The sequence below is a fragment of the Pithys albifrons genome, chromosome 3 (genome assembly GCF_047495875.1).
Source record: "Pithys albifrons albifrons isolate INPA30051 chromosome 3, PitAlb_v1, whole genome shotgun sequence".
Classification (NCBI taxonomy): domain Eukaryota; kingdom Metazoa; phylum Chordata; class Aves; order Passeriformes; family Thamnophilidae; genus Pithys; species Pithys albifrons.
The window spans coordinates 39,060,811-39,074,246 of NC_092460.1; the positions used below are offsets into that span (position 1 = coordinate 39,060,811).

The 13,436-nt window shown below is 38.5% G+C and overlaps 1 protein-coding gene across 1 annotated transcript in view; it reads right to left on the reverse strand.

Annotated features, from left to right (window-relative positions):
* Positions 1–13,436, reverse strand: part of LOC139670141 (potassium voltage-gated channel subfamily KQT member 1-like) — a 490,265-nt gene that overhangs the window by 430,341 nt on the left and 46,488 nt on the right. Inside the window, exons 7-9 of the mRNA XM_071551440.1 lie at positions 8,840–8,980; positions 2,019–2,129; positions 339–434 (exon numbers count right to left, since the gene is read on the reverse strand). Coding sequence (XP_071407541.1) covers positions 339–434; positions 2,019–2,129; positions 8,840–8,980 — 348 coding nt within the window. The remainder of the gene's footprint in view (positions 1–338; positions 435–2,018; positions 2,130–8,839; positions 8,981–13,436) is intronic.

A 13,436-nucleotide genomic window follows, 5' to 3' on the forward strand; every position in this document is an offset into this window, starting at 1 on the left:
CATCACCTCAGGATTTGGCAGCTGCACAGGACCTACGAGAATATGAAAAGGAAGTTATGAATTAAATATGATGGGTTGTTTGTTTTTTTTTTACTATTTCACCAAATGGCACCCAGTTAGTGTCTTAATGCCTGTGAATATGAGGTTAGCACAGCTTTCTGTGCTCACCCAGAGAGGGAGGAGAGAATATTATCTTCATTTTCTCTAATGATGGAATTGAACCAAGAAGACAAAGTGGTAAAACACAATGAAATCGAGAAACTGTGATTTTCAGTGCTTGAACTACTAGGACAAACTCTTCAATAAGATCACAAGTACTTTACTGCTAGGGGCCTTACCTGAATTAGGGAAGCTGCAGCTGGGATTTGTCTGTTGAAATGCTTCTGACGTTGCTTCTGCTGTACTTTCAGGGCAAAACCAGACCCCAATATACCCTAAGTAAAACCATAACTCCTAGTGAGACTCTGATATGGCTTCACACACCTAAATCAAATACTTAACATTTGAAAAAAACAGATATTTTATAAAAGGTTTTCTGAGAAAAAGAAAAAATATTTTTCAAATGTCCACAGTAACAGATTTTATTTATTCCAACAAATAAATCTGAAATTGAGCAGATCAACACTGGTATCACATAACTTCAATAAACAGCATGGGTTAATTGCTGTGGTCAACAGGTTACAGGAGTAAGAGGCATTCACAGAGACAGACATATACCAAAGGCAATCCTACACCATGGCGGGAAAAGCAAATGACAATATCACATGACTGATTCTCAGCTATTCTTTGCACTTATTTTTAATTCCTGGCCACAAAAAACCTCAAAGAAACAAACTCCAAACCGTTCCCAATCCCCCTAAAAGCTTCTCCCAACATCTCCCTAAAAATCCCCCAATCTCATACGCTCCTGGGAAAAAAAAAAAAAAAAGAAACCCTAATCAAAAAAAACCACCCCCAGAACTAAACCCAGAACCCAGTTTGATTTTCCAGGCAATCCAAGCAAAGAAGGCAGACATGGTTTATAATTTCAACATTTCTGTTAAAATTGGTAGTTACTGAAGAAATACTTTGTCTTGTCTAATTGTATTGATGCTATTGTCTTTATTTTCTCCCTTTTCATTCAAAGATACAAAAAGCCCAGAGATCTGTATAGCACCACAAAGGATGGCAGATGCAGTTTCCTAAATCTCGGCTTCATATTGTTATCATATAATCATAAAACATCAGAAACAAAGAAGAGTTCACCTCTGGCACTAATATGCTGATAAAAAACACTTTCTTCAACTCCTACACTAGAATAACTTCAGTTCATTGAGCAGTGGAAGTTATTCTTACCTCCTTTCTAGGCCACCTTTGTCTGAAAGGACTACTGTAAAGATACAGCAGGTTTAGTCACAGAATCATAGAATGGGTTGAAAAGGATCTTTAAGCTCATCCAGTTCCAAACCCCAGACTGGGATATCTTTCACTAGCCCAGGTTGCTCAAAGCCCCATCCAGCCTGGCCTTGGACACTTCCAGGGATGGGGCAGCCACAGCTTCTCTGGGCAACCTGTGCCAAGGCCTCCCCACCCTCACAGGGAAGAATTTTGTTCTAATATCCAATCTAAATCTGCTCTCTGTCAGTTTTAAGCCATTCCCCCTTGTCCTGTCACTCCAGCCTTTGGAAATAGTCTCTCTCTCTCCTTCTTGTGGGCTCCCTTCAGGTACTAGCAGGCCACAATTAGGTCACCCCAAACCCTTCTCTTCTCCAGGCTGAACAATCCCAATTCTCTCAGCCTTTCCTCATAGCAGAGGGACTTCACTCCTTGGAGCATCTTGGTGGCCTCCTCTGGACCAGCCCTACAGCTTGATGTCCTTTCCTTGTGTGTACAGACACACAAACATACACCTGGGAATGTGTGTGTGCACATTCTGAAGCAACACCCAACCTTCTTATTTCCTATCAAAGGCACCAATTTAAAACTACGTAATTGTGCACCAAAGTCATACAAACTCAGTTCTACAAAGTTCTACTTACTGCTGGCAGAGCAAAAAAAGAGATAGCAAATACTGAAAAACATGAGGCTATTGTCTTCCCAATCCATGTCTGGGGAACTTTGTCTCCATAACCAATTGTTGTGACTGTCACCTAGGCCAGAAAAAAACACATCAGTTTCAGTGCAATGGGGTACATTTTTCTCCAAAAGGAGGAAAAATAAGAACAAAAGGGGAAATAAATTAGAGAATTATCAGGAGATAGGTATGAATCAACAATGTTTGAATTTGGGGATAAGGAAAACACAGGAATACACTAGATTTATCCTGGATTTACATTCTTCTGCAGCCATTCACAGCTGACCACTGTTTTAGAGGCAACAGAAGTCTGGACACAGAATGACTGTTCTCACAGTTTATGGCTGGCTGCTTCCAGCTTTCCAAAACTACAAGAATTTGCTCTGCAGGTTTGAAACCATAGGCTTGCAGTTTTTCTGCTTTTGCTTTTAAAATGCAGTTCCACAGTGGGGAGAAGGAAGCCTTGAAAACACTGAGTTGCACACAACGAACTCTGCTGACAGGATTGAAAAGGGACAGGACTAACACCATCCCAGTTGAGTCTTCATGGCAAGAGAAGGAACACACAACCATTCCAGGACATGTTAATTACCAAAATCAACCTACTAGCAGGCCAAGAGCTGAGCACAGATAAGCCCTGTGCTTAGATTTTATTCCTCTCCCCACAAATACAGTACTTTGCCACTCAAAATTTTTTTAAGCCACATCTGCTCATGGTTTATCAGGGACCAAGTACTGCGTAAGAGACAAGGAACCCAGAGTCAGGGAAGATGCAGCCAGCAGGCTGTTACCTATCCTGACTTCTCACTAAGGGTCCGATCCCCCAAATTCAAGCAAAACAGCAGCAGAAAGTGCAGCCAGGCCCAAACAAGAGTCTGGATTATAAGGCAGTATCTCAACAGCAAGGCAGGTCTGACATCAAGCCAGAAATTCCACCCACAGGTCACAACTAGGATCAGGTACAGTGGTCAACATGTGGGTCCACAAGGATAAGACAGGGGAAAAATATCAGTCCTTAGGTGAAAGTCAAGATTAAGGGACTCTATATCCAGACACAGCTGCAGCTGAGCTAAAGACCACCTCTCCTGTAGGAATATGCTGAGTTTAAATAGAGCCCCTGGGCATGGGTGGAGGCCACCACTGATGCTGGCCAAGGTCATTAAGCCAATTAGTGCCCTTGAGGCCATAATACCAGCCCTTCTCACCTCAACTCTAAGCAAGGCATGTTCTTACACAGGTCTGGGATATGTAGGGACTTGCTAAAGAGGGACTAAATCATTGTGGGAGTGGCAGGCCACCCCTGAAAAGTCACACAGGCAGAAGGACCTGAGCGGGACAGAGGTTTGGAGCTGTTTCTGATGCACCCCAGCAGGAAGGAAGAGAATTCATTTTGAACTGAGTGGGCACTAAAGAATTGGAGCTGTGGGGGGTTTGGGGTTCAGGGTCTAGATGAAGGCTGGTCCATCAGAAGAGTCCATCAACAAGGGCCAGCTGCTCCCCACTGGAAGATGATAATCAGCTGATCCCAAAAAGGATCCCAAGGCAAGCCAAGGGAACCTACAGCTAGCCAGGCAGGGACCTTATTACCCTGGGCCTGGGCTCAGCAGGACAGACTCACAGACAGTGGCTGTGTCCAACAAAGATTCCCAATCACATGGAAATATCCACGTAGTGAGGTTGGTCTGAGGCTGAGCATGGAAAGTTGAGATCCAGCTCATCAGACCATGGCAGAGCTGGAGACCAGTTCTCCACCAGCACAGCTCAGGCAGCAAAAAAGACCTTGGGTCATGGTGTGTTGGGGTGACTCCTGGTGTGGTTGGCCAGATCCATTAAGGATTTTTAGCACACTCAGAGCTCTGATGCTGTCATAAAATGGTGTGAGATACATGGCTTGTACCCTCCTGAGAAGTGAAAGGCTTCTGGTAAGGAACTGAAGAATTCTGTCACCAATACCAACTGCTGGGGAGAACTTTAAATAGAAAAAATTAAATTCTATTTGAGAGCACCAGCCCTAAACATAGTCCCCCTCCCTTCACTTTGCCTTGAATGGAAGCAGAAATACAGCCAAAACAGACTTAAAAGAATATGCAAATTTACACAAAAGAGGCTGCCTTTTATGGAAAAAGTTGCTGAAGAATGCTTAGATATTATGCAAAAGTAGGCTCTTCAGAAGAAACTATCAAGCAGTAAAGGCATGAGAATAACATTTTCTCCTCTCAGAGCAGTTCTACAGAGAGCTGGAAGAAAGATTTGCAAGGAAATAATGAACAATTGCTATCACACTTAGTTTTTTCAAGTTCAGAGAAAGTTAGGCTTGTGTTTATTCATCATAAATTTCTCATTTAATGAAGACCACTTTGTAGAATCTCTATCCTCTAATGAATATTGTCATTTTGAACTGCAAACTGCTCTCAGCAGGAATTCTGTTGTGCCACGTGTTTGCGCAAATTTAATGTTGCTTGCAAGGTGACTCAGGTGCTGTGTACTACCAGCAATACAAACAGATGAGTTTGCCAGTCCCCCAGATTAAATCAGAACCCCCAAAATTCAGCTTTGAAATCCAGTATGTGTTAGTGGGCAGAGGAGGAAGTTAAAGTAGTTTCTTAAACAGCACTTCAGCTCCTCAGTGCACCCACATGACCCCTTAAAGTCTGTGATTTTTCCTTCCTTTTCCTCCCTTTTTCTTATGAAAGGCTTCTTGGTTTTTTGTGGGTGGTTTGTTTGGTTTGTTTTGTTTTTTTTTTTTCCTGACTTCTCCAGCACTCAGGACTTAAAAACAAACTGCAGTAAAGTTGAGCTGCCTTAGTGTTACTATGGAAGGCAGCATGAAAGCTGTAACCACAGAAAAGATGAATTTTTCATCTCTACAGCAAGCATTTGGCTGGCAGTTTCCTGCAGGTGCCTGAACATGTCTCACAAAGTTTTTCCCTGCCTACTTTAAGACGGCTCCTTCTTGGTAATCTAATTAGTGCATAGAATAAGGAAAGGATTATAAATAATGTAATTCTCTGGCTTTCTTAATCACAGCAAATTTTATTTTTTTTCTACTTTTACATCCAAAAGTTATTAGTATCTCTGAGAAGAGAATGTTGAATATCTGGGTTTTGGAAAACAATGCCTCCTTTGTAACCCAGATTTACGATGGCACATTCCAGCTGGTATACACACAGCCTTTGAAAACATACCTGTACACTTCAAAAAGGGAAGAACTTTAATTCAGTAGAAGTCAACAGAGCTTCCCAGATGTTTTAAGACAGGCAGGTGCCCTGAAGTGTGAAGAGTCAGAACTGCACACCTCAAAAAACATACTAAATATAAAGGGGGTCAAACTGCTACCTCTGGCATGACAATTTACTACTGGAAATTCTGAGCAACTGATCCCAAGCACCTCTGCCAGGTAACATCAATTTACTGGAGCAACTATTTAGCTCAAATTCAATGGTACAGAGTAGTTGAGTTTGCAGCAAGACCAGTGTTACCAGCAGCAAAAGACAAGTGTGGAAGGGCCAAGAGAAGAGAAGCCTCCTACGTGTCCTTCTTCTTTCCTCAAGAAAAAATACCCAGAAAGGACAGAAGAACTGCTGTGACATGGGTTGCAATTCTGGCAGACTAGCCATGTTATTAGAAATGCTGGTGCATGTGTTGTATATGATATAGCTTCTGAAAGTGGCTTTATGCAAAACACAAGTCTTTGATATGTCTTTGCAGTTGGACCTGTCTGTCTGCCAAATGTGGGTGAAACAACTTTGCATTTAACTGAAGCAGGTGAATGTAGTTAGCATCTAATTACAACTCTCATTCATTCTTTATTTTATCTTTTCTTCACATGTAAACCTTTCAGGTCACTTGTATTAAGTTCAGCAAGCTTGCACTTTTTACTCAAAGCAAAATGTTCCCCATAATACACTCAGTGGTTTTTGTCAGACACATAAGACTTTCAAATACTTGCTACCAGGACTTTTTTTTCCTACAGTTCAGTTTTGAAAGGCAAAAGTGAAATCAAATTTCACTCCCTAGTAACTCCACATCTGTGTTTCTATGTTACAGAAGATTTGAAAAGAAAAAGAAACTGATTCACTTTGTCCTTTGTCACTGCTCCCAGCTGTGAACTGCACCTGCACCGTGACTCACTAAACGCTGAGGAGGCCTAGATGCCTGAAAAGCTTAAACAACAATTTAAACAGTGTTCTTCATGTGCCTCACACAGCTAGAGAAAGAGAAGCTGATTTTATCTTGCTGTTACACAAAACAAGTGAAGTTTTGGAAAACATGAACAAAGCCCAATGAACACTTCACACGGACTATATATATATACACTTAGAAATCCAAGTCATCTATCTCAACAAGGTAATAAAGTGCATTTTAAACTTATCTGTTGGTCTTCATAACTGAACTCCTTTTATATTCCTGAAGTCCAAAATACTCTTGTATAAACGTTCTGACTTTTTTGACCTTATATTTTTTTATTCTTTACTCAGAGCAATGCTGTATCATCTAGCCTTTAAAGGTATTTTGTAATCCATAGCTAAGTATTCAGTGAAATTCATAAAGCAAGCTCTGGATAACTAGACCTTAAAAAAAAAATGGAAGGAAAAGGAAAGAAGAAAAAAGTACACTGGTTTCATGTGGAAGTTTTACTGGTGCAGGAATAAGCTGCATGAATATATGTGGACATAACTGGATGCTAAAGGTAAGAGCTAGTTCCCAAAGTCTTTGCTGGACATCCTGTTTTGTTTTCCCCTCTACCTGGCTCCCCTCAGTTAGGTAAGGGGTTCTTCTTGCTTCCCATCCAAGTCTGAATTTGGGCATTTCTGGCCTTTTGCAGTTACAGGCCTAGGAATCACTTTATGAAACACCAAAGATGCTGTGTAGAGCCAATATGAGTCACTGTCCCTTAATGTTTACATATTAAATTTAGACTTCCTTATTAATAAACTATAAGCTTTCCCCTTTTTTGACCACTGTCATTCTAATTCAACAATACTACAAACTTATTTGGAACTTCACTATGCTGGAAAAATTTATGAGCTATTTTGCAGAAACTGTTATGAGAGTCCCTGATGCTGCTGAACTTCCCACAAGCAGCCCCACTTTTAATTAGATGTACTTCCCAGAGCATTCAGCCAGAGCATTAAGCAAAGCCTGGGACAGGAGCTGTGTTCCACTGCATTCAGACACTTGAACACTGCTGTTGGGGCTGAACTGCTCAAATGATAGAATAAGTGACCCTGTGTATTGGTTCGCTTCCTTAAAGTAGACAGAATCTGTGCTTCTGGTACATTTATTGTTTTCCTCCACTAGCCAGAGGTTGTCTCATATCTATAACCTTGAGAGTTTATATCCTAAAAATTTTATCATATTTCCATTGTGGGCTTCTAGAAGGCATTGCTGTATGGGCTAGTTCATGGTATAATTTCTTCCCAGCACCTTAGATAATCAAGTCCATCTGACTATTTAGTGGGTTTTTCCTTTTTACTACATTCTTCTTGGTTTGTACAATTTTTTTGCACGGACATAGGTGATACTCCGCCAATACTTGACAACCTAGTGACTAAAATATTTCTATACAGAATCACTTAAAAATACGGCTTACATTTCCGTATACTTCATTGAAGTAGAGACTTATGCAGCATCTAAGTTAAGGATCAGAAACATATATCTATTAGAAACATTCTGTCTGCCTCAACAGACTTACCAGTTTATTTGGATGTGGAGAAAAAAATTGGTTTATGGCCCAATAACTAGCATTTTTCAAGTCTATTATATAAGAACACATTCAGTTTATAGTGTTTCAAAACACTTTTGAAATGTATCCTTCATTTTCTGGAAGCTGGGGGCTCTGCATCTGTTCTAGTCCTCTCATTTTTCTCAGTCACTAACACTGATGTGATGGATCTCCTTGGGTTTGTTACAATGAGACAGCCAACTCAGAAACTTTATAAGGCTCTCTAATGCAAAAAAGGGTCCACAAGACAAGAGATGGTTCATGCAACAGCTAATAAAGTAGGAAAGCCTAAGTCACAATGAGAGATATGGTGAGAATAGCCATATGAAGGGAGTGTAGGAAAAATCTGGTCTTTTATTCTGTTCGTAGATCTCTATTCCTTTTTCAACTGATTCTGGGCATGCACCTGAAAATTACCACAATTCTCTCAAATGCTCAGTTCCCCCTTAAGGCTATTTTTTCCTTTATTTCACCAAAGGTTTGCACTGAACCTGACTGATGATTGATAACCGAAGGATTTGATGGATCCATGAAGCTTTGCCAGCTGCTTTCTATCGATCTACTTACCGAGAATCACAGACTTATTTAACCCCCCACACACACACACCAGGAACCAATAACCTGCATAAAGGTCTGCATTACTACTGACAGAATTTTACTCAAAAAGATCCAAGAAATAAAGTCATTAACCCGACTTTCACATATAGAATATACTTTTAAAGTTCTGCATGTTTTGCAGATAACAAAGTAGAGTTTAAAAGAAGTGGTATAGGCTTTGGAGGGGATTTACACTCTTATTGAGATGTGGACTTTTTATATCTGTAAACATTCGGTATCCTTTGCTAAGGACTTGCCAACCTGCTTCAGCAATGAAATTTAATACCCAAATAATTTAATTGTATTTATGACATTCTTTCTTGTATCCTTCTTAAAAAGTTGTCAAGTTTCTCTGCAGAAATACATTCTAAAAAGAAAGAAGCACCATTTTTTTTTAAATACCACAACTTCAACAGAAAACTTTATGCACTATTTGCACATGGATTTGGCTGGTAAAGACTTACCACACCCCACCAAAGGGCATCAGCATAGCTGGAGAAACCTGTCTTTCCATCCTCATCAACTGCATCCTTCTCAGCAAGATAAACAAAATAGGATGAAAAAATTAACCCCAAGAATCCAATGTACAAGGTGGTTATGAGTTCCTATTAAAAGAGAGGGAAATAAGCAAATAAGGTTCAAATCATATATATTCTATCATTGTAAAACATTGTAAATACCTGGGGATTTTTTTGCATCACAGTAGAAAAATTAATTGTTCTATTTCAGGGATAAAATTTGTCTCCAGTGAAACAGGTAGTACAGTAACTTATTTTCTATTCATACCAGGCTAAACAGTTCAGAAACCCATCATTAATAAGAAATCATTTGGGTAGATAAATGTAGAGCGTGACACCTCTCCTAATTATTTCTTGTGAAAGGAAAACATTCCTCTTAACTGTCCACTCAAAATACTAAATGTCCAAACGTTTTTAAAATCACAAAACAGCTTTAGAAATGTACTTCCTAAACATTACACTGGAAAAACAGTTAAAAAATAACAACCATGTCATGTGATTATGGCCATATCTAAGTAAGTAATTTGTGTATCCGATGTTGAGGTTGCTTAGGATTAAATACTGATGCCTTAACACGTTGATGCTAAGATAAAATAAGATCTTAAGATGAAATAGGTAGGTATAACCTCTACTTCCATCTTGAAAAAAACAAGGCTGGGGCAGTTTTTTAGAAGGGACTTTTGTTAGGGCATGAAGCAGTCCTTGTGAATATACAATTTTGTCTACAGATTTTTGGACAGGAAGGTTGTATCACAATTGATGTGACTTGGGCACAGGATTGTTACAGATTACAGGAAAAAATGTTCTTGCACGTTTAAACAAGCCAAAATGTGTCTTTTCCCAGATGCAAAAACTTGTAAATCTTTTAAAAGCAGCACTACATTGTATTCAAATGAGAAAGTTACCTACCCCTCAGGAAAATCCAGTTCCTAGTTATGAGGGAAAATAGCTTATTTTAATTCCTTAAACTTCACATGCATTATTCCTTTATTTACTTGGCACATATTTAGTCATCGCTTTATTACGAAACGCTATTGTACTATACCTTCATTGGCATCTCCCTTAAGCTCATTTCACTTTTCTTGCATCCAAACCAATAAAGGAATTAAATACTTCCATTAGATAAATTTAAAATTAAAACCTGTCTAAGAAGGATTGCCTCTACTTCTAAAGTATGGCAGGTTTTCACAGATTTTCTGTAATATTCTACCTGTGTTTCCTAAACTGTTTGTGAGGGAAGGTTGAGTTTTACCATCAAACTTCCTTAAGATTTTCTTTTTTATTTCTTTCTTTTCACTTCCTTATAAGAGCTTTCTGGGAAAAGGTATCCGTGGTATCTAGTAACTGCATTCAGCAGCAGGAACCATATATGATCTTCCTTCTCCTAAGCAGTAATTAAAATCTAGGTTTAGCAAGTCTAAGTAATCTTGCACAAAGCAAAATAGACATTTTTTCTCTAGTCATTTAATAATTACCTAAATAATGAATTTTGGTAGTATTTAGTATGGGCAAGTTTTTAACCCTTATCTTTTTGCAGACCTGTTCGCTAAACAAGCAAAATAATACCTGGGTTTCAGTCGTTCAGATTTCTGTGCTGGTCACCTTTATTCTGTCACCTTTATTTAATGATAAAGGTACACTGTGTACTTGCAGATATGACTTCATTGCTTTGAAAAACTCCTTGTGTTAACATACATAACCGACTGTTTGCATTTCTCTAATTTTTCACAACTTTTTGACTTGCCTTCACTATGTTTTCTCAGTTCAAGACGGAGCTGCAAAACACCTGAGACTGTAAGTTCTGTGATCCTTAGGAGACCACAGCAGAAATGGAGGCTAATTCTTGTTGCCTGTTTACACAGAAAACACTCTGCTTTCATCTCCAGTAGATTTGTGACCTCCTTCCACATCAACAGAAGTCTCTGGCCCATTGCTTACATCTCAGGTGTTAATAGATTTTACATGTTACTGAGGAACTGCTTTCTTTCAGTTTTGTCTCAGAGGACAGAATTAGAGGGCAGATGATAATTTGAATCCTTCTAAGTGCTGGCTTTTTGGGAATCAGGCAGGAAAATATGCTTTTCAGAAGGGCTATGCATAGTCTTATGAGATCCTTTCATAGTCGCTGATTTATCAATAGAACAACTCAGCTTTTTTCACTATTGGCACCCCTCAGCTCCAGTGCTATTCATCTAAAGACTGAATTCTTTTTAAGTAAAGGCTAGATGAAAGTATAATTGCCTTAGACTTACTCTAAATGTCACCACTTCATGTTACATATGTGTAGACAGGACATACCACATGCTTTTATTTAATTACAAGGACAATGCCAGTGATCCTATACATACTGAATTTAAGAGAGATTTTAAAATAACACATACTTCTGAAAACATGGACAGGTCACAGTGCAAAAAGCGTTCTGCAGACATGAGGCCTTAAAACTTCACATTTATATGTTTTTTAATAGATAAAATATTAAGAATAAAGAGTGCTGCCTAATACAAATGGTCTTTTCAGCAAGGAGTTTCAGGGACACTTACACAAAGGAAACAGCGAGAACAAAAAACAAGGACAGAGCTAAATTTGAATACTGAAAGAGTTGAGTCAGCACATTTTTAAAAACTTAGATAGATCTGTATTTTCAGGACCAAAATATAAAGTTGAACACTTGGTAAAACACAAGGAAACCCCAAATCTAAAACTCATTGGTAACTACCTCCTTAAAGCAGCAGATCTCACAAAGCAGGGTGAGGAATGAGTAAAATTAAGGGAGAGGCTTAACAGCTGGTGCTACACAATTTTTCAGTGAGCTGTATGATTTCTCCATATTTTTCCATCACCACATAAGATATTGAATCATGTTTTGTTGCTTTTGGCGAGAAATGCTCAACCTGTTAAACACAGAAGAGCCAAACTGGGCCTGAGTGAGGGAATACAGCTCTATGTAAAATTCCAGAACACATGGAAATCATTGGTGACAACTTTTGTGAGCTCTCCTGGGCCCATGAAGGCACAAATTCGTGCTATTTTCACAGTTCACAAAAACATGAATTTATTTTCTCACGTTGTTTAAGGGTTTAGGGCCCCATTTTTTCTGAATGAGTATCAAACTCAAAAATAGACGAGGATTTTTGTACTCTGCCAGCAAAGAAAAAGCAGCTGAGGTGTTTTTGTTTTGGTTTGGATTTTTGTTGGATTTTTTAACAAAAATTTTTTTCAGGGACTGGACAGGAATAAAGGTTCCATTTTCCCTTCTGTTTAGAGTTTGAGCTACACTTGTCCAATGTCAATACAGAACTGTGTGTTTGATATTTTTTTTATTAATGTGTTAGTGGGTGATCTGCTTGAACAAGTACTACAGATCTGTAGAGTTTTATTTATCATCATAATCACTTCTTTAGAGTAGCAGAATTTCAGGTGCATTTACTCATAAATTCACTTCTCCAAGGATTTTTTTCCCCTTTTAAATCATTGAACTTATTCATACTTGTGACATTTAAGACTTAAGTGTTGCATTTTGGAGATAGTATTTCCTGATTCTTGACTTAAACTCTGAACATCCACAGGAAAAAATGTCCTCAAACACCTCTGTGAGTAGGGTTAGCAAATGTTGAGAAAGTGTATTTGAATATCAGCTCTGCCCTAGCTAGATATCCAGGCAATGTGAGCATAATAAATGGAGACCACACAGACTTGGAGCATTAAAAGTCATCCTGTTGTACAGTATGAAAGGAGGCTTTATACCAGAGCACTTTGGTGTGCATCACTGCTGCACAGCCATTGTGACATAATATTTCCTACAGTACTAGAGGGGGAAAAAAGGGGAAGAAAATTAACTTATAGCATTAAATTAATCACTTGGATTAAGCACCTTCCATTCTCTGTCTCAGAATAAGTTTTCTAAACAGAAAATTAAAAAATGTCTGTGGAAATCTGTAACTATTTGTCAATATCTAGAGAACAAATCTACACTCATAAAGCATAAGTTAACCACCCTTTCAATTATGTGAAGATTAATAGCAGAGTATTAGCCCTCCACAGTGTGGTATGATATGCAAAATTAAAAGTCTAATGATAAAATTTCTGTTATATTGATAAAGCTAAGCTGGCTTTCTGTAAAAAGATTCCATGAAGACTCAAAAAAGGCCTTCAAGTAGAAATATTTAAATTCTAGAAAAACTTCTAAGTGAACTTGTATACAGAACAATTGTTTCAAAGCTTTAACAGACATATTACTACTTATAGCTAAGTTTGCCTCTGTGACTACACCCTTAAAAAAACCCAACTTCTCTTGCATATTATTATAACATAGTTCATAATTTTATTTATTGAATGCATTAGAAAACTCCTTATTCAGGCAGGAAAAAACAGAATTATTTAAATAATTAGGTTGTTCTAGCAAGGAACTTCTGCTCGTATTTGTTTTTCCACAGAACAACCAAGCTCAGAACACACCTGTGAAGATGGTGGACAGTATTTGCAATATGAAAGGCAGCCCACATTAACTGTATTTAATAAATTATATTGAAGGATACCATCAAAG